Source organism: Plectropomus leopardus, chromosome 9, assembly GCF_008729295.1.
Source record: "Plectropomus leopardus isolate mb chromosome 9, YSFRI_Pleo_2.0, whole genome shotgun sequence".
Lineage (NCBI taxonomy): Eukaryota > Metazoa > Chordata > Actinopteri > Perciformes > Serranidae > Plectropomus > Plectropomus leopardus.
The window spans coordinates 12,326,174-12,350,912 of record NC_056471.1 but is presented as its reverse complement, the minus strand read 5'-3'; the positions used below and the strand labels follow the sequence as shown (position 1 = coordinate 12,350,912).

At 38.2% G+C, this 24,739-nt stretch overlaps 2 protein-coding genes across 6 annotated transcripts; one reads left to right on the top strand and one right to left on the bottom strand.

The window, feature by feature from the left end:
• Window positions 1–206: 206 nt before the first annotated feature.
• tnip1 (TNFAIP3 interacting protein 1) lies at window positions 207–19,067 on the top strand. Of its 5 annotated transcripts, none has more exons than XM_042493857.1 (18): window positions 207–246; window positions 5,864–6,046; window positions 6,645–6,788; window positions 6,947–7,032; window positions 7,191–7,250; window positions 7,962–8,171; window positions 9,284–9,378; window positions 10,710–10,872; window positions 11,078–11,170; window positions 11,282–11,347; window positions 13,150–13,281; window positions 13,402–13,530; window positions 13,616–13,750; window positions 14,248–14,373; window positions 14,486–14,569; window positions 15,042–15,257; window positions 15,527–15,611; window positions 17,392–19,067. In XM_042493857.1, exons 2-18 carry the CDS (start codon window positions 5,899–5,901, stop codon window positions 17,484–17,486), a joined length of 2,067 nt encoding a protein of 688 aa, XP_042349791.1. In that variant the 5' UTR covers window positions 207–246; window positions 5,864–5,898; the 3' UTR covers window positions 17,487–19,067. The 5 variants fall into 5 exon arrangements, with proteins under 5 accessions (XP_042349791.1, XP_042349790.1, XP_042349793.1 ...); XM_042493856.1 differs by lacking the exon at window positions 207–246 and adding an exon at window positions 4,697–4,760; XM_042493858.1 differs by lacking the exon at window positions 207–246 and adding an exon at window positions 4,889–4,989 and having other exon boundaries at window positions 15,132–15,257.
• Window positions 19,068–19,199: 132 nt separating this feature from the next.
• gpx3 (glutathione peroxidase 3) lies at window positions 19,200–23,762 on the bottom strand. Its single transcript, XM_042493860.1, has 5 exons — window positions 23,635–23,762; window positions 21,599–21,746; window positions 21,402–21,519; window positions 20,039–20,138; window positions 19,200–19,746 (listed from the first exon to the last, which is right to left on the bottom strand). The coding sequence occupies exons 1-5, from the start codon at window positions 23,707–23,709 to the stop codon at window positions 19,528–19,530; spliced, it is 660 nt and encodes a 219-aa protein (XP_042349794.1). The 5' UTR covers window positions 23,710–23,762; the 3' UTR covers window positions 19,200–19,527.
• Between the last annotated feature and the right edge of the window lie 977 nt (window positions 23,763–24,739).

Sequence of the window (24,739 nt, the reverse complement as noted above, 5' to 3'; positions counted from 1 at the left end):
CCTGGCGCTGCACTGTACAAAGATTAATTAAATGCATTCAGGTTTTTTTTTTTTTCATATTTTGTGTTACCCAGTAAAGAATAGGCTGCACAGTTGGACAAACACCAGGTTGTGTTAAGGCTTAGCTTACAGTATAAGGCCATTTTACTGGGTTATGGCCGGGAATTCCCCAAGTCTGACAGTGAAATTGCTTCCCCCCTATTCACCAGTTTCCTTGCCTCTCTCCGACACAAGCTGAATGTGTGGGTGAGTTGTTGTTTATTTGTTTTAACATTTGAGGTGTAGTAGTCACAGAACGTGTTAAATTTATTATAATTTCTTGTGGCATTGGTTTATTTTTGTTTGTTTTGAGTTTTTTTCTTTTAATTAAAGCAAGGCCAATAGATTTATACTGTTACTTTAACAAATGTTGTGTGTTTGAAACATTATATGGGAAACAATGTAACATATTGAAAATATTGATTTTTACCCTATAAAAATGCCATGAGCTCTGATTTTATTATATTGTTTGTCTGAGGATGTACTTGCTTTATAATCTTTAGAAAATTATCTACTGGTAAATATGATTTTTTTTTTAAAAAATTCATTACAGCTTGAATATGGACATGTTGCTTAGAAGAAAATAACAGAATTTTATTTTGCATAAAAGTATTCATTATCATTACTATTTATAGATAAACCTGAGGGAAATGTACTTGGCAATCTGTTACACTGGGTTCTTGGTCATAGTTAAAGTCTAAAGTTCAGATTTGCAGTGAAAAATGTTATAAAAAGCCTGTACATGGAAGCATATCTGCTGCTTGTGCACGTAGTCCTCATTTTTTGCATAGTTGATAGAGACTCCTCAGTAAGGATGGCCCTGGTTTAAGGCCTCGAGAGACAGCTGGAGCCTCTAGTTGGCTAACAAAAGGACATTTTGTTTTAAGCGACACAGAGCAAATGACTATCAGCTGCTGATTTCTGCTGCTAGGAGATGGGAGACTGGACTGTCCTTGTGTCTCAGCAGGGCGAAGTGCATACTCTGTACTTGTGACACTGTGGGCTTCAAGCTGATGATTTCCCACATATCACCCGCTCACTGTCCTGTCTTTGTGCAATGAGAAAAATTCTTAAAAATATTTATAAAAAGTAAGTGGGAGGAGAAAACAAAGTGTACAGTTTGTTACCCAGGAGGACTAAATGATAGGTGACATTTCTGGCTTCTGTTTTTATGTGGGCAGAGTCACCAGCCTGTTTATTTTTTCAGCAACCCAAGATAAACATTGCACACCTATAAACAAGAACATCGTGTTTGGTGGCACTCTGTGTGAACTGTATGTGGCTGATAATTGTCTTGGAAACACTTTCACACACTTTACCAGTGTTTTCAGGTCATTAGGCCACAGCTGGTCTACATGCTATATGGTCTTAAATGTTATTGCCAGTCGTTTTTTTCCACTAATTCACTTATTCTTTATTCAAACTATGATTTTCATTCATTCATCAGATGATAAGTCAAGGAGAGAAATAATAACAATAATAATAAAAAATAATAATGGTTAATTTTTATGTCCCTTTTTAAAACATACACTTACGAAGCATTTCAGATTTACATAAAAAAACAGAAATTCTTTTATACACATACATGTACACACACACACACACACACACACACACACACACACACCTATATGAGCAGTATAGTGAAATTCTGTTTTTAGTTCTTAACTGTGGAAGGTACTATTTAAGGTATGTTGTTATATAAGCTATTACTAAACCAGTTTCTCTATTGCAATAAGTTGTACCCTGCTATCAAACCCTTGTGTCTAACAGGAAGTAATAATGACGGTCACAGAGATAGAAAAACAAGTGTGTGATTCTGATTAATTTAAACTGATCATAAATCATGTCATAAATAGCATAAGATAATTTGCAAACTGGGTCTTTCCTGTGTTACGATAGCATGCGTCCCCATGAGACCTCCAAAGCTGATGATCTGAAATGTGAAAGACATTGGCAGTTAAAGGGACAGTTCACCCCAAAATAGAAAATAAATACTTTTGTGCTTTACATATAGTGCCGTTTATTCGTCTGGATTGTTTTGGTGTGAGTTGCCGAGTGTTGGAGAAGATGTCTGCCTTCTTTCTAATATGATGGAACTAAATGGCACTAAGCTTGTGGTGCTCAAAGTGCCAAAAAGTACTTTTGATAAACTCAACAGCAATGTGTCTTTCTTGAAATCATGAATTGGTTATTCTGGATAATCCACAGACCTTGTTGTGAGCAGTTTTGTGTAGAAACTATTTTTTTCTGCCAAACTACACATGACAACTGTATAGTATACTGTATACCTCTGTACTGTATACTGTATACTGGATGAGTGAAGCGTATATCTACTGCTTGCTTTCCTAGCAACACTGAGGTAACGTTACAGCTCAGCCCAGGAGGACACCATTAATGTTTAATCTCATACTGTCAAGCACAAACCTCTCTTGCCCGAATAGATGTACGCTTCCTTCAGTGATTTGGTCAGCAGGCCTAGCTTGGTAGAAATAAAATAGTTCCTACATAAAACTGCTCAAAACAAAGTTTGTGAATTATCCTGAGTAAACAGGTTATGAGTTTTGGAGAGAGCCACTGAATTTTTCAAATTCAAAAATTTTCTTTTTTTCTTGTCGCTTTGAGCACCACAAGCGCAATTAATCTAGTTCCATTATGTTGAAGAGAAGGCAGACGTCTGAAAAGCTGATTACTCCAACATCTCCCGTTAAAACAATCTAGACTGCTAAGTAGCACTACAGGTAGGAAGGAAAACATATTTTTGATTTTGAAATGAATGGAAAGATACAGTATCTTTTAAATGCATAATTTTGATCCATTATAGAGCCTAACAAACATGCAATAGCCTACTCAGTTGGTATTACAAAGTAGCCTTATATGGTTCAGTCGTGTTCGGTCACAAGCTGAATTGCATCAGAAGTATTTTGTGTTTCCATTGAGCCAAAGAAGGATCTGTGCAACTCCCTGAGGAAAAAATGTGACCGCAGATTACCTGTTTGTTTATTTCCACAAGATGTCACTATTGCTTTAAATCATTCACGTTGTGTCAGTCATAGGCCTGAAATAGAGTTGTGACAAAGTGCACGTCCATACCATACATTTAACCTGTGACCAACATAACATTTAAAAAACATACATTTGACTTAGAGAATCACATGAACAAAATATTAAAACTTCATTATGGCATTATTTTTTTAAATAACAAAAATTGTGGGTGATATTAATGTATAATAGTCAGAGCTTAAACAAATAATCGATTAATAAATTTGAGGACTGACTGAAAACTATTATAATGATAACTCTGAATTCATTCTTTAAGTAATTTTTAATCCCTAAATGTGAATTTTTGGTGCATTGCTGTGAATAATTCAGTTCAGTTCAGTAAAGTGAGTGCCTTGGACTCATGGTTGGACAAAGCAATCACTTTGAGTAGCAACTTGAGCTTCTTTGTTTTTTTTTTTTTTAATTTATATATGTTTCTGAATGATGAATTAATCATTTAAAAAAATCAATGATGATAATGATCATTTGTTGTGGTAATCACAATATGAACATTACATATCTCCAAGCAGCTTTCAAACCAAATGTTTTACTTTAACCTAGTGTGGATTTAGAAAGCTCAGTGTAACCTGAACTTGGCCTCATTAGCTTGCCGTGCTGGTTCAGAGGAAATATGTGATGCAATCACAGAAACCCCCACCAGCCCCTTCTCTAAATGTATCAATGAAGACAAAAGTCATTCTATGAAAATGGTTGGGTTTGTCCCTGGGCTATGGAGGGATGAGTTTCAAGAAATACAAAAAAGAATAAGAGGTTATTTAATTAAAATCATTATGAGTCAAGCGCAAAATTATGCTGTTTTTTTTCCCATTCTTTATTTATGCAGCAGAGTGTAACAAAAATCCAGCATACAGTTTAACATATAAAAACAAAACAGTAACAAAAAGCCATAGGGATATAACATCAAATAAAAATTTTATAAGACATACAAATATCAAGCGTCTTGGTATCCTTTTTGTTAGTCAGATTAGTGAGTAGTTTCACATAATGTTCAATGTCCTTTGGAAAACAGACAATATTAGTTTATGTATGAAGTACTTTGCTTAAACTAATTACCAAATTATTATTATTATTATTATTACTTTAAGTTTTGTCTTCTTTTCTAATTAGCTAGAGCCAAACACCACATTTCCCCAAAATAATGTAAAGTCTTTAAAATATATTCCATGATGAAACTTCAAATGTCCTGTCCAGAATGTATTTGTGCGAGAATAATGCCAAAAAGACATAAAACAATTCCAGTGTTTCTCACAAGACGCGCACTTCGTGTTTATGTCTTTTTTTATATTTCTGTAGTGACTGGCAGGGTCTAATTTAGATTTTCAGTTTTAGTCATCCTAGTGTCATTGCGTCTTATGGGCCATTCTTGCTATATATGAATGTTCATGTACATATATAAATCCGTCGTGTGTCATCTTGGTAAAATCGCTACCGTCAGATATGAATATGTGAAGCATTTTGCTCCAGTGTTTACATTACGGTCAGTGCTCCTGTTGGTGCCCCGCTGACAGAGAGCTGCGCTCTGATTGGTCCGCCGCGCTGTCAATCAACCGCTGTTTACATCAAACGAGGTGGAAATTCCCGGGTTACAGCATAGACCAGCAGACCACTTCCGCAATAGATGTCTGGCAGAGAGACGAGAGGCCACTGCGAGCTGAAAGGTATCCAGACAAAAGACACGTCTTTGTTCTTTTGTTTGTCGTTTAACTCCGCTTTCCGACTGACTTACTGCATCGATAAAAGTGTCCGTAGTGGGTAAAAAAGAAGATCTGGCGGCTTCCTATCTCGCACTGTCATCTAGTGTTAGCTAGCCGACAGCTAACGAGGATGTTGCTAGCAATTTGCATGACAACAGCGAAAACTAATATTAGCCTTCTTCAGCCAATCAAGGTAGCTATCATTTGCTAGATTGTGCTGTATTTGACTCTCCTCTATTGGGTAGGTGTTTGTCGGCAGGATTCACGCAACATTTGGTATTTTTTTCTTCAGCTTTTGTCCTTTTTTCTCTCGGATATGAACGTTGAAGTTGTCATATTTAGCCATCACAAACGTTAGCACATTCTTGCCATATGTTTCACTATGGCAGGATAACATTATAATGATATTGTTGCTGCTTTTGTCCTCTCAAAGATGTCAGTTGGTCTTAATTCTCTTCGCCGATAGTTTACACTCGTCCTGCTATAATTTGTGAACTGAGAGAAGGGTCGGAAAAGGGTTTTCTAGCAGGGTAACTCAGCACATAGAGTGCCATGTCTGAGTGGGTGGTATTCATTTTATCTTCCATCGAGAAGTAACTGAAACACCATTTGATGTGTTTCTGATTGGTTGTAATATTACTACAGTATAAGCTGCGCTTCAAGTGGATCTCTAGAGTTGGACTATGAGAACAAGAGTTGATCTTTAATCTTTAAGTTGCTTTTCCTCACACTGTAACTTCTAATGCTGCTGGTTAACTGCTTCCTTTCCTCTGTATGAACAGTTGGGTGTCGACATTTGATGTTGATTGCTCCATCTTGTACCTGCTATACTTTCAAATCGGGCAGTACAGCCTTAACTTTAGTTTTCAATGTGACTGTTTCTAATGACAAAGTACTCTTGTTGTTAAGGGTCGAGGACCATCAGTTCTCAGTTCTCTATGTTTAAAGGCTTCACTATCAGAACTATGTCCACTTTAAATCTAGGTTCTTTTATTTTCCACTGAGCAGTTCCTGGTACTTTTCATGTTTTTAATGAAGCTGAAAAAACAGTTTGTCTCCTTCCACAGTTCAGAGGACCATGTCTAGGAAGTAAGCAACGGCGATGGAAGGGAAAGGCCCGTACCGCATCTATGATCCAGGTGGGAGTGAGGTCAAGGCCAGGGATGAGGCCGGAGGGGGAAGCAGCTATCGACAGCTACTGGAGGAGAACAGCATACTGAGGGAGCGGATGAAGGGACTTAAGAGCTTAGGTACGTTCCTAAAAACAGCAAGGTTACCTCAAAGCTGTGGACGGGGGGTGAATGCCAGCTGCTCTTTGGCATTACACATCTGTCGTGGTTTTTTTTTTTTTTTTTAACACCTTAGGATGTTATTTTTCCAGATTGTTATGTATGTACAAAGACATTTATTACTTAATTGTAATTTGTAAAATAAGAGAAACATCGTTTAGCTTGCATTGTTTTCACAGCACTAAATTAATGTTTTGATTTAATGTACCCACAAAGCATCATAATGATGTCTTCCATAACAGATTACATGACTGACTTTCCAGTCAAACTGTCGTGCAGCAAATGACGTGGAATGTAGTAAGACCTGATGATCTTCATCGGTAGTTGTTGAAAAGCTTGCATGTGATGTGTATGGCCTGATTGCTCTGTTTGTAACTCACTGAAGGAGTGCTAACTTGTACAGAATTTCTCAGTGGACAACTGTCCTGTCAGATTTGATGACTGCTTATGCTAATAGATATAGTCTTTGCAGCGTTTGTTTAAAAAAGGTGAAGTAAGACCAAGTGAAATTCAAGTGAAGTGCTACTGGACAGAGACAAGATCTCTCTGAAACTTGCAGGTGATTTGCTGGAGGAGTCTCAATCAGAGGCATCAAGGCTTCGGCAGCGAGTGGAGGAACTTGTGCGAGACAACGAGGCCCTCAAGTCCTCCAGCTTTGCTGCCAGTCTGTGTATGGGAGGCCCCATTCAGACGGAGACACCAAGTAGGTGTCACATAACTGATGGTTGCTATGAATGTAATTGTGTTAGCATGTGTTCATATTTGTGGACTATTATTCTGGACAGTGTTGTAACCATACAGTCTGCTGTTCGACTTTACTGAAACTTGCATCAACTTTGGTTTTGGTTTGTGTTATTTCAGGTAAACCTTGCTTACACCCAACTGCAGAGCAGAGGGAGGAGCAAACAAGCTGTTTAGGGAAGACCCTTCATTCTGAGAAGCCGAATGTAAGTAACTCATACTACGAGTGAGAGCTTTTGGTGCAGGCGGAAACATCCTCGTGATGATTATAACTGGAGGATGTTTTCTTTATTCTTACAGGTTTAATGAATTAATCACAGTTTTTGCATGTACTATGGTGCTACTTACTCTTTTATCTTTTCAGGAGGCCTCAGCAGAGTTTGAAGTCGTGAATGTAGATGGGAAGACTCCAGACGCCTTGACTGTGAGTAATTTAATTGATTAATTTTCCAACTACCACTGGAACTTAATTTTTTGTTCTTCCAAAGAAATAAAATGTTTACTAAGTTATTTAATTTGTTCAGAATATCACAATGCTCCTAGTGGTAACTCCCAAAAGTAGTTATTTTGTGTAATTTGTTTAGGTTAGATTCAACCTTTCCTCTTTATGGCCATTTCCTCAATATTAGGAACATATCCTTGGTGCGGTGACTCACAAACAAACTCAATACTGGTAGCTCCAGCCTGAGTCAGCCAGGGGAAAGTCCAGGATTATTACTGACTAGAATTACACCGCTGATTCATTCACACACTACATCCTAGTGGATGTGTAAATAGCCAGAATATTTCAGGCACACATGTTGTCAAAATTAATATTATTTACTTGCCTATCACATACTGTAACAGTCTTTAGCTTACTTTGGTCCAGTTTGACACCCAAACTGAATATTTTTATTAAAAATGTTACCACAGGCAACTATTTTCTATGAGGACTAAATTTAGATCCAACAGGACAAACAGGTTTGACTTTTCAAATAAATCAGCTGCTGCTTTTCATAGACTGATGACTCTTACAGTATGCAAGTTTCAGTCTTGTGCTGGTTAAAATATGTATGCAATTGTTAGCTTGCATACTTGCTTGAGTCTACTTGAGAGGGCGGACTGGCTGACTGTTTACCTGTGTGGGTTTCCCCAGGCCGGGTCAGTGGTAGGAGTTATCCCCGTCCTGCCTCAGGAGAACATTGAGCTGGCCAGCCAGCTGAAGAGACTGGAGAGCTCCTTCAGTATATTCGCAGAGGAGTCCAACCCGAACCAGCTGTTGGCTCACCTCGGCCGCATGGCGGTGGAGTTTCACCATCTTTCCTCTAAGGTCCAGAAGAATGAACAGAGGACTTCGCTCCTACAGGTATGGGACACAATGACGATATGAAAGAAGAAGGGGGGACCAAAACAACCATTATGCTCCTTATTACATTTAAGCTGAATATTCTCAAAGACTGCTTGATAGGCAATTAAAATTTTGCTTTAATTGGCACCATACAGTGGGAGCAAATGTGTACATAAAATGAGTTATCCTGATACATTTAGTTTTTAAATGTAATGTATTAACTGTACTAATTCACAGGCTGATTTACACGTTGACTTAAATGGCATGATCCAAGATGCAATTATGTGACAATTAATGGGCCTCATTTTGTAGTAAAATATACTTTATCTCTGCAGATTGTAAAAGACATGAGCTTTGATTTGGGAAAGGAGTCTTGATAGGATAGTGTGGAGAAAGGACAAAGGTCTTTGTTTTAATGTAATGACATATGCACAAAGCTATAGTCTTTTCTGACAAACGTTTTTAATCATTGCAACAGTAGTTTGGTGTCTGATACTGTCGTCTGTGTGGGCTTGGCATTTGCTCTGCATGACATTAACATCAACAACTACTGCTAAGACACAACACAAGCTTTCCTGTTTAAATATTGTGTCATTTTAATTGTAATAACTTTATTGCTATAGCACATTTACAGACAATGTTATGTATTGCTTTGGAATAAAACAGCATAACATAAAAAAGCCTTTTATATGAATCTTAAAGCCTTTATTCCATCGATGTTCACATGAAGAGGAGGTTGGACATTTATAGCAAGCACCAGTGGAAGTGCATCACCACCACTTTGACCACTTTACAGCCTAATTTTGATGCATAAAATAAAACAGCATTTGCAGTAGCTCTCATATCTTCAGTCATGTTTGTTGTTTTAATATTAAATATGTTCTCTTTAAAACTTAATGCATAAACCTTAAAAAACATATTTTTGTCAATTTGTGAACTGAAAATGTGAAATATAGGCCCATGTGTCAAAAAACTAAAAAAGGGAGCAGTATTGCATCTTAGAGGTGGAAAGTGTTGGATTATTGTACACATGTACAGGAATCCAAAAATAATTTTCACTCAGAGTACTTTTTTGACAGAATGATGCTTGATATTGTAGTTTTTGGTTTTTTTTCTTGGTTTTTTTTTAGACTCTCTGTGAGCAGCTCAGACAGGAGAACAATGAGCTTCGAAAGAAAATGGAAGAGGATCATCATATCAGGAATCGAGACTTGGAACAGCTGAGGTAATGTGTTTCCTTCTCCTTTACATTTGACTGGGCTTTACGTTGCTTCTGCTGGGGCAGAAACTTTACCGTCAGTGAGGCCAAAGAGAACAAATGTGATGTTTACGGTATATTCTCCTCTAATTGTGTTAATTTTGTCAACTTTTTTTTTAACTTTAGCCTTACGTCTATGTGAAATATCCTTGTTACATGTTGTTACATTACATAGCTATTTTAGTAAAGTTTTAATCAGAGAAACTGTGGGAATTTTGCTCTTTTGTAGCCATCAGATTATATTTAATATTTTAGTCAGTCCAGATGAGCCAAAACCAATAATTTTGTCATTTTACTCATCTTACTTATTTACCATAAAATAACGTATTGTTATCTGATAAAGAAAAAAAATGGTGCTTGAATGATTAAGATTAAGCTTTGCAGAAAATGTCTGGTCCAGTGGTTTAATTGGTATCAGTTTAAGGAATACATCCAGACATGTCATTGTTAATTAAGTGTGTTACGAGAGTGGTGCGAAGTGTGGTAGTATGGCGTGTTCTCAGGCGCTAGCATGCGCTTTACCCCAGCACTGTTGGGAGTTTACATAGAAAATAATAGGGGCGCCTGTTTTGATGCGTGCCTTTCAGTGGCGGTGTAGTTTGGCCTTTATTCCGAGTCCTCCTGGCTGTGCTCATTGTGTGCCGCCAGTGTAGTCATGATATAGTGCGTGCAACACAGGTCACGAAACTGCTACATTAAAAATAAATAAATAAATATATATATATATACGCATATGTATGTATGCAATATCTTGTCTCCTCTCTCATTGTCAACAAAAGTAATGATTTTTAAATGGTCCCGTCTTTTCTTGTCAACAACATTGCATGTTGATATAGTCACTGTTAGTGTAAAATGACATTGTTGCTTAATCGTCTTAGTCATGGCGGGAAAAAGGATGCTGACAAACATTAAGTCATAGTTGTCATTAATGATATCTATACTGTCTACAAATAAAACGCTCTTGTCTCCTCGTCATTCCTCTGGTTTTTCTTTTTTGTTTTAACTGTGGGACTGTTTTGTTTCTCATGACCTTTTTGAATGAAGTATGAATCATTCTTTCATTATTATTTTGACAACCAATCCTACAAAATTTTGACTTTGTCCTGGATGTTGGCAATTGACCACACTTTCACTTTTAAAGGGGGAATATTACGCTGCTTTCTGTCAGCGTCATTGCACCCAGCAGGTATTGTAGGGTCTTCCCAAAGGGCATCCTTAAGCTGTGTAACAACTACAACAAACTCTGGGAAAGGAGCTCGCTCTCAAACGCTATCATTTTCATTTTCTTGCCTTTTCAGGCAGGAGAATCAGAAACTTAAGGAGCTTGTCACAGGAGGAGCAGCAGCAGCGGCATCATCTGCAGCGGCATCTGACACCGAAGCTCCGGAGGCCAAAGAGGAGCCTGTGAAGGAGGAATCAGCCGCTGTTAGACCCAAGATGGAGGCCACCACACCGCAGAAGGTAGTTGAAATTAAATTACAGACACATTTTACAGCTTTTTCTCATATTATGAATTTGTCACATATATGCACCAAATTTTCATTTTTAACGTATCCCTCATCAAATACAGCAAAGGATTTCTCAATGAATTTGTGACCTAAAACTTCCCAGCTTATGAACTGAACAGAGGACTGTTGTGGATTAAGAAATGTTTGTGTGCCCCCAGAGTGGAAAAGCTGCAGAGAAAACTCCAACCAAGCCTTGTGATGTTGAGGTGTATGAGAAGAAGATCAAGCTTTTGGAGAAGCAGAGAAAGGATGTGAGTCTTTTTTTTTGCCCTTACTGCTCATCCTCTTTTGCCATAGGGGAAAGTCTGTGTATTTTTGTTTCCTATATGTTGATTTGTTTCACTTTCTGGTGCTGCTTACAGGTACTGGAGGTGAACAAACAGTGGGACATTCAGTGGAACTCCATGAAGTCACAGTTTGAACAGAAGGTACAGTAATGACTTTACAGCTGTTGTGGAGGACGTGGGAAGACATTGCTGTGTCCTCCACTGATAAATATAGAGAGCTGCTGAAGGAGAATTAATAGCTAATTCTCTCCAGATTCCTCTGAAAAACATTGTCATTTCATATCTCACTTCAAAAAAGTTGAACACCCCTGTTCACTTTTCAGGGTTCTCATGGGTCCTTGAAATCCTTTAAAGTTTGTGACTCTTAGGGGGAGAAACCAAGGTAGCATAAATAGACATGGGTTGTTGAAAGTGCTTAATTTTTTTTGCAAGAATACAGCTCAGTTTATTTTTCTTTTATACAAACATGCAGCCCAACGTGCTTCACATTGTAAAACTGAAATAACACAGAGAATTTAAAACATAACAAAAACATAACATTTTTCAAGACTAGAAAATTACAACAATGAGAGAATAAAATATTCAAAAAAAGCAAACAAACAGAAAATGACAAGAGTAAAAAGAAAAAAACAGCAAGAATAATATAAGGTAAAAACCAGGATTAAAACTTAAAATTAAGTGTAATGTTACTCCAAATTTAAAAGCCACATTCAAAAGACCAGTCTTTAATTTACTTTTAAAAATACAGAGAGTTTGCCATTCCAATATCCAGAGGCAGTAAGTTCAACTGTCAAAGTAACATAGCACAGCTGAGAAGTATTTACACATTTAACCCTCTCTTTTCTGTGTCTGAGCTTCTGTAAAGCCTACCTTTCATGATAGAAGCTCTGTGTTATAATGGTATGGTTAATTGCGTCTGAACTGCAGTATTAGGTCCTCAAATTTGAGGAAATTGGGTATGAAAAATCCATATGAAGTCCTTGTATGTGAGGCCTGGTTTATTAAGGAATCAAGTCATTTCCGTGTAGTCCACCAACTATCTTTGGTCTCATTTTTATGCGTTTAGTTTTTGGTCAGTCTTAAAGACCCCTTCCACATGAAATCGTTCTTTTTAGATGCAAAGCAAACCGTTTAAAAATTGTACAAGGATGCATCTACATGTACAGTACAGAGAGTATTTAGCCTTCGATTTCCTTAAAACAGTCTAACTAGTAAATGTGCTCAAAATGAGCAGTCCTTTTTTTGTAGCTCATGTTTTTTAAACAAGTGAAATGACACATGGCAGGGACTCTTTAACACAGACAGATCTTTAAGGAACAGAGGGCTGATGTTTGTGTGCATCACTTTGCAGCCAAGCAGCTGTGTGTGTTTGTGTGTGCTATATATGCTTGTCCAGTGGAAAGGTGCAATCTTGCAATAGCTCTCTATCTTACCACAAGGCCTGTCACACCTCAATAAGAATTCCCCTCACCTCGCTGGTACCCGCTGACTTCCTCCTGTGGTGCAGTCAGAGGGCAGCAGAGACACACACTCTCACACTCATGCTCACACACCTACGCGTGTGCACAGCCCACAATCATGAACAAACTTACATTCACACTTTGTTGAGACGGAGACACCATGCAGCCTTTGGTTTGAACCACAGAACCCTACATATATCCATTTGCGTCACTGTGTTCGTTCATGTTTTACACAAAAACAGAACTGCGTGCATTTGCAAATGTGTCCTTGTCACTGTGGTTTAGTGTTTCTAAGGCCGTATCCTAACACATACAACAGCTGATGTTTATCTTTACCAGAGTTGTTATCCCTGAATCAGTTTTTAGCGTGCGTGTGTGTGTGTGTGTGTGTGTGTGTGTGTTTATGAGAATTTTATCTTAGAACTTTGATTAGTGGACTCGCTGAATGCTGTCCTCAACCTAATGGTTTGCGTTGTCCCTCAGATCACAGACCTCCGACAACGGCTGGCTGAGTCCCAGAAAACTGTGCTGGAGCTGGAGGCAGAGCGAGAGCACAGGCAGCGAGATTACGACAAGAAGCTGCTGCTGGCCAAGTCCAAGATTGAAAATGTACAGGTGAGAATACACACAACTGAAGTGAAATTAGGTCTAAGATTTCAAAATCAGGACACACCAACACAGAAAAAAATATTTCATGATACTCAAAGAAAGGTGTTTTGGGTGTGTACATTTCAGGGCGAGAAGGAATGTCTCAACTCTGAAACCACTGAGCTGAAGCAGAAGATTCGCTACCTGCAAGATCAGCTGCTGCCCCTCAGCAAACAGAGGGAGTACCAGGAGAAGGAGATCCAACGCCTCAACAGGGTGAGTGTCTCTCACCTTTCTCTCTTATTTCATCTCTCCCTCAGAGACTTTTTCTTCTGTGTAATAATACTTATTTTGTCTTCAGGCTTTAGAGGAAGCCTTAAACCTGCACACCCCTTCATCCTCCCAACAACCACCTGGTCAGAGTAACTTTGCTGATGCAGCCAATAACCTGAAGAAACAGGAACTGCTCACTCAAATAGCTGTACTAAAGGAACAGGTCAGATATGCAACATACACAAATAGTGTTGAAATTACACAATTTCAAATTTACATTTTCCAGGTCTGCAAAATTCACTGAATTAGCAAACCACCTTTTTTTTGTTTTGTTTTTCAAAAAGTTGTGGAATTTGTTGTGTTCAGTGACATTGTTGCAGTAGTCTTCCATGGATAACCTTCTGCGTAAAGTAACATAACAACAGCAGATTTATTTTTTGTAGCTGTCGACGTTAACGCAGCTCTTGCATGCATGGATGTGTTCCATTTTGTTTATCATCACAAATGTTCCTTCATTCTCTTCCTGCATCCTGTCTCTCCCTTCATGTATTCCAGCTAGCTGAAGTTATATTTGAATAGTTTGAATGTGATGTGTTTGAAACACACAGAGCAAGTGGGGCAAGAAAACAACATATAATGGGTCCTTGAAAAGTCATGAAAAGTTTTGAAATGTTGTCCGTGTAAATGTGTGGGAGTCTTCATAGTTGTTTTGTACTTCAGGTGAAGATCTTTGAAGAAGACTTCAGGAAAGAGAGGAGTGACAGGGAGCGAATGAATGAAGAAAAGGAGGACTTGAGGCGACAAGTTGAAAGACTCCAGGGTCAGATTACTAATTTGACCAATCAGGTGAGCTTTGTGTTGTTAAAAGTATATTCTTCTGTATCTTTGACGCCAATTTGAATGCTTTAGCTTTTTTTCCTGCTCTCTAATGTGGCACTTTTTTCATGTTGTGTTTTAGCTTCATCAGGCACAGAACGAGTGTCAGAGAGAACGTACAGAGAGATGTAAGCTGGAGAGACTGCAGATGCAGCATCACAAACAGGTACTGAGCCTTGCAGTGCACATGATGGAAATTTTACATGAAATAGTGCCATCAGCCTGGATAGGTTTTGTGTTTGGTCATTTTTGGCCATGCATTTAAAAAAAAAAAAAAAGCCCAAAAAACAGGGTCAAGGCATTCACTACAAGCCTTTGGGGATGCAGTAGGATATGAGTTGTGTTAAACCTTGCAAACGAGCGCCCCCTTGTGACAGAATGCAGTCACATAGAGTTGACTGTAATAAGGTCATACTGGACAAATTGATACTCTAGGACAAGAGCCTCACTCCAGTTAGGTTGTTTGTCAGTGCATTTGGGAGGTCAGCAGGTGGGACATTCACACTCCTCAGTGGGAGGCAGCTGCAGGGGGGTTATAGGTCAGCTGCGGCCCATGCCATGACAGGGCCACTACGCTCGCTGAGAGTAGCAGCCGTGCACTGATTGGGGATCACGTGTGTACTTGTGATCCCTCGTAGGGGCAGCAGCAGGAAAGACGTACCTCAGACCCCACGTCAGGCTCAGTGAACGGCCCGCTGAGCCCTCCCTACTGTGGTCCCTTTGTGCAGGTGGGACCGCAGGGCCTTGAGGGCTGGCCCATACACTTCCCTCCCCGGATGCCCAATGCAGCAGGCGCCACAGCCGCAGCCGCCGCAGCACCGCCCCCTGTACGAGACTTCCAGCCTGTTACCCCGGTAAGGGTCCTCTAAGGCCCCTCTGTCTCTGTCTCTGGAGTGACTCTTGTTCACTGAGGAAACAAGGCTCTTCTCTCTCTAACCTCTACTCCCCTTGTCTTTTTGGGAGGAACAAGCAGATGTAATTAGGTCTAACTGTAGCGCAACCTTGCCACGCTTACATTCACTAACCATTGCTAGGCTACGGCAAAACTTGAGGGCTGCTAAGTGTGATGAATAATGGGTATATTTGGTGATTTCAACTAAGGTGGTGCTTTCTCTTTGGTCAGGGTTTTCCTTGGCAGTCGTCATTCCCGCAGCCCAGAGGGGCCAGAGCAGTAGGAGAGAGTTCAAGACCACCACCAGAGAATGCAGGTACGCCACAGCCAGCCAAGTACGGTGTTTTAATAATAATCCTTGTTTTATTTCTAATCCAGGGTGTCTGCAGGCCTTCAAAAAGTCTTATATTCTATTTCATAAATATTGGGTGGTAAAAGTTATTTAAAGTCTTTTATTTAAAAAATTAAATTAAAAAAACTATTTAATTTATTTTCATTTATCTGTATTTTAATTTCTTTTTTGTTAAAATCACTCAAGCTGTTCTGCATTAAAGTCCACATTTTATGTTAAAAATAATCTACTAAATGTATGTTTTACTTTATACTTGCATTTACCTGTTGGCAAATGTAAATTAACCTAACACACTATTGAACCAGATTCTGTCATATAAACTCTGCAGGGATCCCATATACTACTCACCTGCAATGCCATAAAAAGATGATTTGTTCAAAAATTGGTCTTAAATTTGGTTAAAAATGAAAAGTGTCTGATACCTGTAGACACCCTGAAATCACATTTTTAAAAAAAAACTTTTATTGCCCAAAGGCAAAGGCTGTAGTTTGTATTATGGTCAACAAAATGCCAGCAAAAGACTAAAACCAACAATGTATTTGTAGCTGCAGTCGCTCTCTGATTTGATCAGTGGCTGCACAGACAACGCAATCAATTCATTTTGGTTCTGATCTTACAAGAAATTTTTGTCAAAAAAGAAACAAGAATGTGACTATCATTGTCTTTTTAAGCACTTTATGGACTGATGAGAATACACCACATCTTTTTAAAGGAATACTTCACCTGCAAAATTTGTATCAATTAGTCATGCCATGTTACCTGAATTTGTGAAGAAGATGATTTTTTGGGGGGATGCCTCCGCAGAAAAACGCCAGTATTTTGATCTATTTATTAATTGGTGACCACATTTAATAGCAAAACTATATTGAAGCACCTGTTAACAAGTTCTCCCAGAACTCATGCAGCTGGCGCTCAGTACTACTCAAACAAATTCATTTTTGCTAAAACTTTACGATTAAAAACTTACTTGAACGTGAAACTTTTCTGTGCTCCCTACGTCCAACACTAATGTTGTAAATGTCCCCAGTCAATCAATACATCAATATGTTCACCATTTTCCATAGAGGTATGCAAGAAAAATGCTTTTCTGAATGAGTTCAAGGTAAGATGACATGACTAATTGATTTACAGATGAGTATTCCTTTAATATTTGTTGTATTAGTGATTAGATTTAAATAAGGCTGTTACAGTCAGAACTGGAACCAGAAAACACTGCACGTTACACCGCAGCACATGCATTTGTGTGTTTACTCGTGTGTGCACAGACATCTGTTTTAGTGACAATGACGAAGAAAATTAAGTTATTTGACTGCAGGGTGAAAACTATGACTAACCTGTCATTGTCACAAACAACAGTGCAAACTGAGTCAGCAGACAAAGAACCAGATGAACCTGTACCAAAAGGGACTTTTTGGAGTCTTTTGAGGGAAAGTATTCCAGCATTTTTTGAGCTGGATGGTCAATTACTCTGCGATGCATGAACAGCAAACACCTCGATAAGTGACACATCAGTAATGTAATGAAGCGTTTAAACATTCTTTTCCGTCACTTTTTCATGATTAATCAGTCAATATAAAACGTGACTAAAAGGGGCAGCCATACTTTCAGTTTCTGTAACCACTTTTAAAAGTTAGTTTTAAGCCCTGGCTAAAAGTTTACTGTATTCATTCTGGATGAAAATTGTGAAGTATCAAAGTTTGAGGCTGTGGAAAACAATGCAGTCTCGTTGTTTTTGTGTCTGCAGATCAGTCCGCAGCAGCAGCAGCAGCTGCAGCCGCAGCCGCAGCAGCAGGATTTGGGAAACGGGAGCGACAGAACATTGACCCTGGAAAGCACTAAAGCATCACCGTACCCACCAAATGGAGTCTGGGTAGTAGCATGAAATCAGTTTGTTTTTGAGTTGACAAGGTGTGATTTGATCTATAATTTTCCTACTGAACTGTAGATATCCTATTGTAATGTTGTTTATACTTGCGTTTTATAAGGCTATTTGTGAAACACTTCGCTATTCTGAATATATACATGAAATATTATTTAGATTTTTTTATCAGGAACTGAAGTCATTTGTTAAATAGGTTGGAATAATTAACATGGTTCTTTTTTTCCAGAAAATATACCTATGTGCTTGTATCTCTGCAAATATGTAACAACTTGACACTTAGTCTGTTACTTGTAGGGTTACAGGAAGCCATTCCCCAATATGACTAAGACAACATATACTCATTCCAACAATGAATGATTATATAGGTACATTGAATCATAGGATTAACAATGTGAATGTTGATTGATTTATGAAGATTTCCTCAGTACCATCGATGTTATAGAACTGTCCCATACGTGTAACTGTTCAAAAGTGGTTGTTGAAATACAAAAATTTTGGGAAATGAATTTTGATGGTATCATACCAAAAACATGATTGTGATTATTGATAATTTATTTATAACCTGCTGTTTTGATAGTTGCATTGACTAAGTGTAAATCATTGTCTTTAGTAATGCTGTTCTTTCTATGTTGTTAGTGTAATCCCAATATATTGTAGCTATTGACATCGTATGTTTGTATCAGACACAATACACAATGCACAGTACATACACAACCTTTATTTTTCCCCATGATGATGGACCTAATCTCATTAAACACAACACTTCTACTTGACCACAGTTGATTTAATGATTTGACCATTCATACTCATCTTACTGCATCCTGTACTATTGCCCACAGTTTAGCCCCGACGTACAGTATCTACAAGTTAGAGCACCAAAACCCTCTATAGGCAGCAGTGATGACAGTCTTCCTCTTCATACTGTTATTCCACTTTTTGAGTTATAATCAGTGCAACTATTACACCTGTTACTCAAGCAACAGACAGAGGAAGATTTTCATAAGTATTTTGAGGCACTAGATCCAGTGTTACAGCAGTACAGCCGCTCCTCAGAGGGAAAAAAAAAACTCTGCCAGGATGTCTGGCTTTGCTCTCTGTCCACTTCAACAACCAGCAATCCATGCCGTGCCGACTGTCCTGTGAGCTGCTGTAACACGAAGTCAAGAGCCCTGATAACAGGCTAAATAATGTGTGTTAGATTTTAACAGCTCCAATCTCAAATCAAGCCACTGTTTTAACTGAATCCCCGTTGAGATTCCCTTAGTGTGTGTCAGGTAGTCAGATGAAGGGCTTCAAAATGTGTGCAGATGAATTAGAAAAGGCTCCGTTTTTTTTTTTTTTCAAATAAGTTAAAGGGAACAAAATCCTGATGGGTGAGAGCTGAAATGAGAAATTGCACTTTGAAAGGTATGCTGTAATTACTGGCAGTTGTATTTTCTTGGTTTGTAGCCCTTTTTTCTCTCTTTTTTTTGCTGTAGGCAAAAGCACATGTGAGACTTTTTGTATTTGACTGGCTTAATAAATCTATTCTAAATGTCTCTTAGCATCTTAGGCTGCTTATTCATGTTTGTATTTTTAATGTTGGGGCCACAAATTTGCTACACGGTGTTCACCTTTCCATGACATGACACCCGCTGTATGTTTCTTAGAAAGAAAGGTCGGCACATTGGTGTGTTTCTCTCTTTGATTTATTAGAAGTAATTAACATTTAGGCTGTAATGACTTAACAGGTCCTGGAGGGAGAAGATGACATGATGCTGTGGGATTGCAGGGCAGCTCGAATGCACTGAAGAGCCGACATGAAGCCCAGACTCAGAAGAGGCACCACAGAGTTCCTGTTTTCATGCCTCCTCTTCATTCAACATGCCATCTTCGTGTGTAAGAATCTGTTAACATTACTCTAACGCTCTTTCACAGTCTACATTAGCTCTACTTATCCTGAGCATCTCACTACAGGAACTTCACTAGATGCAAAACACAGTATGATGACTCAGAGATCTAATTAAAAATCTCCTGTGTGTAAAGTTGGAGCAGGTATTGGCGAATGTCGGCTTTGACCGTGGAAACGTTGACACTTGGGTGCCACCTCTTCACCGGTTTTCCGTCCGGTCCCACCAGGAACTTTTCAAAGTTCCACTTGATGTCGCTGAGCTTCACAGGCTCCCAGAACATTCTGGCAGGGTCACCCAGGAGGTCTCCGACCGCAGGGCAGGATTTCTGCGTGGCAGGAAGCAGAGGATTATAATGAGGGAGCAACAAAGTCAAGTGACCAGCCATAACCTTACAGAGCTTTATGGGCACAAGGACTTTGGTTTACAACAAATAAATCTATGATGTTATATAAATGATTCTATAATAATCAAACCCAGTTATCTATGAATAGCTGTTTATAGCAATGTGACTGATATGATATGTTAGAACAGTTTGTGCACAAATGGCAAAAGTCATACATGTTGGAATATAAACTGTGAACAGGCTTCTTAAGTTTTTAATAGAGGCCATAACGTACCTTAAGGAAAGTGAAAACCTCTTGCTCGTTTCTTCCATTCACATCACCTTTCTCAAACAGCAGGAAGTTTGGAACAAATCCATTGCCTGGTCTAACATGCCTGGAATCCAGAAAGAGGGCAGCTTATCAGTGGCCGTGCCTCTGAGCACTTTGTGGCCTGGCAGCTGTCCTAGATTCACAACAAGCTGAGAAAAACACAAGTCTATGGCTTGGCTTTACTGTGGATATAAGATGAGTGATGGAACCTGAGACATAAAATCTATGCATCTTAGAAAGGCCACGAACAGAAGCTGATCCTACTGCTAAAGGATGTTTCCCCTGATTAAATGAGGCTTTGTTGATTGACAGAGGATTTACCAATATTACAAATTCCTCTCTACATCCAGCTTTTGAGGTTCTTATGTTACAATATATAGGGTCTTGTGAGAAGCTTGTGACTCAAATTTAGCAGATTCTCATTTTTTTAGCATCTATGCGGAAAAAAAAATCCAATATAAAGGACTACTACGTTTCTAAAAAGCTTACATTTTTGAGGCAGAAGGTTTTTACCTGACTAAAATAATGTATACCTTTACCTTTAATTGTTTGCGTTTATAGCAGTGGTCATTATATAAGTGTCTCAAGTGTTCAAACTGAAGTCCCAGGTCAAATCCCAAGTACTAAACTTTTGAGTTGTGAGTCCCAAACAAGTGATAATGTGCTCCTCATAAATATGATCAAGGGAGTAATCATATATTAAATTTACATAAATCATGAATGCTTTTTAACTATTTATTTACTACTTATTTGTTAAATTGTACAAAAAAAAAAAAAAAAAAAAAGTGTGACTGAAATTAATCATTTTAAAAAGTAGCATTGACACTGCATTTTTAAATAGCATTTAGCCACTGGCGAATCTTCAAAATCGGCATAAAAATCCCCCATCACCTCCATTTTGTTTTTTTCATTTATTTTTTGAAACAAAAAAAATGTAAGGGGGAAGTTATACAAAGATCTAATGTTTATCATCACAGCTGGTGGAGTGTTTATGGAAAGCATTCAGATAAAAAAAAATTAAAAGAAAAAAGAAAGAAAAAAGGGGACTTTTTTGTCTTGCTGAGAATTGATGGCATTAAGTTGATTTAGGAAATGAATTGATTGGTGGCACACTTTCTTTTAAAAACATACTTTTTGATGTTTGGGCTTGGGGGAGAGGTATCAAGTATTTTAAAGTCTCAAGTCCGAGTGAAGTCACGAGTCACTGATGTTAAAGTTCGAGTCAGGTTGCAAGTCTTCTTGATTTTGTAGAGACTAAAGTCATTCGATTCACAGCTGTGTTTTTATCCAGTGAACTGATATTAATTTGCACTGAAACACCTCTCACTTTAAAGCTGGTGGAATTTCATGGTTTTGTCCTGGTTCCTGTTTCCCAAATTGGTTGCTGGGGAAGCCGAGCATGGTGAAGCCAAGAGGTTTCATCTCCTCGTGTAGTGCATTCAGTTCTGATAACAGAGAGGTAAAATGCATTCAGTATTTATACTGCAACACAAAACAAAGATGGCGTGTCGAGCTGATTCTTACCCACATACTGGTGGGTGTATCCTCAGTAGGTGGCGACGTTGATGAAGAGGACACTCTTACCCTTGTAGTCACTGAGGCTTACAGTGCGACTGTCGTTTAAAGCCTTTGCATGGTAGTTGTAAATGGTGCCATCTGTGTGTTCACACAGCTGAGGGTAGATATGTAGGTTACAGCAGGTTATGTTTGCTCTAACTGGCCAGCAGCACACACTCATCAATATTTTTTTGGTGTAGTATTTCTGCTGACAAAATAGGCCTTCTGGATATATATGTATACAGAAATCCCTTCCATATGATATAGATTTATCCTGCAGGAGATTATATGTCCATGATTTGCTTTAGATTGCTATTGTGCACGATGGCTATTTCCCAGCCCACAATATGGACTGACCTCTGTCGCTCTGTTTGTTTTTGGGTGGTGTGCTTTGTAACGCACACAGTCACCCACTCCTTTTAATGATTTGTACTGTCTGAGTCACTTTCTCCAAACTTTTTAAAAAACATTAATCAGGCATTCGAAATGGTTGCAGCCCTGCAAAATTCACAAATACATTTTGTATGTCTATCGAAACTGAAAACAAATCATATGTTTAAAGCACTAAAAAATGTTGAGAAGGCCCGAAGATTATCCTAACAATGATACTGTTCAAAGTCTCTGTTGTATGACCAGTTTCCAATGCAAATATCAGGAACTTGTTTTGCAAATGGATCCCAAGGTTCTAACTTCACAAAATAAGACACATAAACAGCTCAGCACGTTCACCTTCCTCCCTCGTCATACCTCGGTTGTCATGTGGGCTAAACTACTGACATCTGCCCAACTGCAAAACACAAGCCCAGTGTCAACAGAGCGGCAAAACATTCCTCCAGAGAAACAACACTCACATATCTCACTTTATAGCTTGCAACTCATCATAAAAATTTAAATTTTATATGTCTCAAAGTGCATCTGTAACAGAGGTGACCCTGGGAGTGTGTGAGAGGTGAAAAACAGAAGCTACAGTCTGTATTATGGGTGTCCTGCTGATTGTCATGTCTGCTTTAAACCACTGGGAATTAAAGGGAAGCATTTTGCCATTCTACAAAACATTTGTTGTAACTGATTTACTTAAAACCAAGCTACAGAAAATGTTTTACCCAACCCCAAATGTGGATTAACTATTTACTAGAGGTGGGAATCACCAGAGGCCCTGCAATATGATATTATCCTGATATTTTAGTCACGATACAAACGTTTTGAAATTTGTTGAGTATTGTGATAGTATACATTGCAATATACTATTGCAATGTATTACCTTTCTTCAACCTTAAATTATGTCTCCAGAGGAAAACTTGTAACATGTCAACATGACCAAGTTTAAAAAAGACAAAGTTTTTCACCTCAGTCTTTTGATTGCAGCAGAATGTATGTAGTGGACTGAAAAAAATATTTGATTATACTTGTAGACTTCCAAAAGTTTAATTTGGATTTGCAATATTAAGCTAATAATTTATTTTAAAAAAATACACTTGGCATCTCTGTAGGCCCAATGATAAAATATTGCCACACAAGATACGGGAATACGACCACTCTGGATCGATATTTGGCCCCGTCAGTACTGTTTAAAGCCTTTTTGTTGTGATTGATTGTGTCATATGTGATGCAATAGCCTGACAAGCCATGAGAGTACTCACACATTTATGCTGAAACTAATGGAATATAAGAAATAACAGTTGTGCTGAATACCATGCAAAACACTTTGGATAAGCCATCTGTTTTCACATATAAGTCAAATTATGACTATATTATAAAATTTGCACACAGGTTATAACTACTTAATATCTAGATTACACCACACACACACACACACACACACACACACACACATATATATATATATATATAAATATATACGTTGCCAGCTTATGTCAGGTGGAAACGGTGCATGTTTAGAAAACACAGTGATGTCATCTGGTATCACGTTGTCAGGTTTGTCTTTAGAAATCTAGTCATATTATGAATAATGTGTTGTGTGTGGATGTCAACAGGTAGCCTACCTGTGTCAGTGGGGTTCCGGCGGTGCAGGGTCGCAGCAGACCGAGCAGCAGCAGCTGCGGTAAGTAGAGCCGCATCGTGGCGTCCTCCCCGACACGGTGACTGCTCACTGTCTCTCCGCTGCTCCCTCGGGATGACTTAACTCCTCTGGCAGGGGGCGGAGGGCGCGCGCAGCTGGCTGAGATGATGCCCTCTGCTGACGTAACGGACACAGTGATGGGTTTATGAATGAATGAATGAATGAATGAATGAATGAATGAATGAATGGTAAATCACTTACCTTAATTAACAATCTAACAAAAAAAAGTGTCAACCTCTGACTAAATCTACATTTTTATTTGTATGTCGGTATCATCTTTACCATTTGTATGCCGTTATTTATACTTGTATTTTTAAGATTATTTTTATTTAATTTTAATGTGTTGTGCATTTCAGCCTACCCAATGTTTTGTATATGTTTGATTTGTCAAGAGTGAAAAAAGAAGAAAATCTCAAAATTCAACCTAAAATATACCCTGCTATTTTTTTTGCAGAGACTGATACTTCCTGCTTCTTCTGTAAACATAATATTGAACCTATTTCTAATCTTTTTTTTTAATTGAATGTAAAATGTCCAAAAGATTTTGGACAGATCTGGAATCGCACTTCTTTGAAAGCTCAAGTCCTTTGACTTTAGGAATATTATTTGTCCCTTTGCTAATCCAGACAATAGACAGTATTTGTTTCAATGTTATTTGTACGAACAGACAATCTATGCATGTTTATGTGTTGCCTAATCTGTTAATTTACACCTCCCTTCACAAATATATATATTTTTTTCTTGAAAACTCACAAAAGTATTTTGCAAATGTAAAACATATCTGCAAATACACAAACAAATTCATCAAATAAAAATATATGTCTGGGAATACATTACATTAATTTACAAAGAAATTACTTTATAAATGCATCTTTATTGTTTTTGTTTTATATTATTATATATGATTATATTGATATTATTTTTGTGCAATCTCCTTTTGGTACTATACTCTCCGTATATGCTTGTGTCATCCTTTTTTCTTTTTCTTTCTTTTTTACATGTGGTGGTATTTTTTAACCTACCTGAAG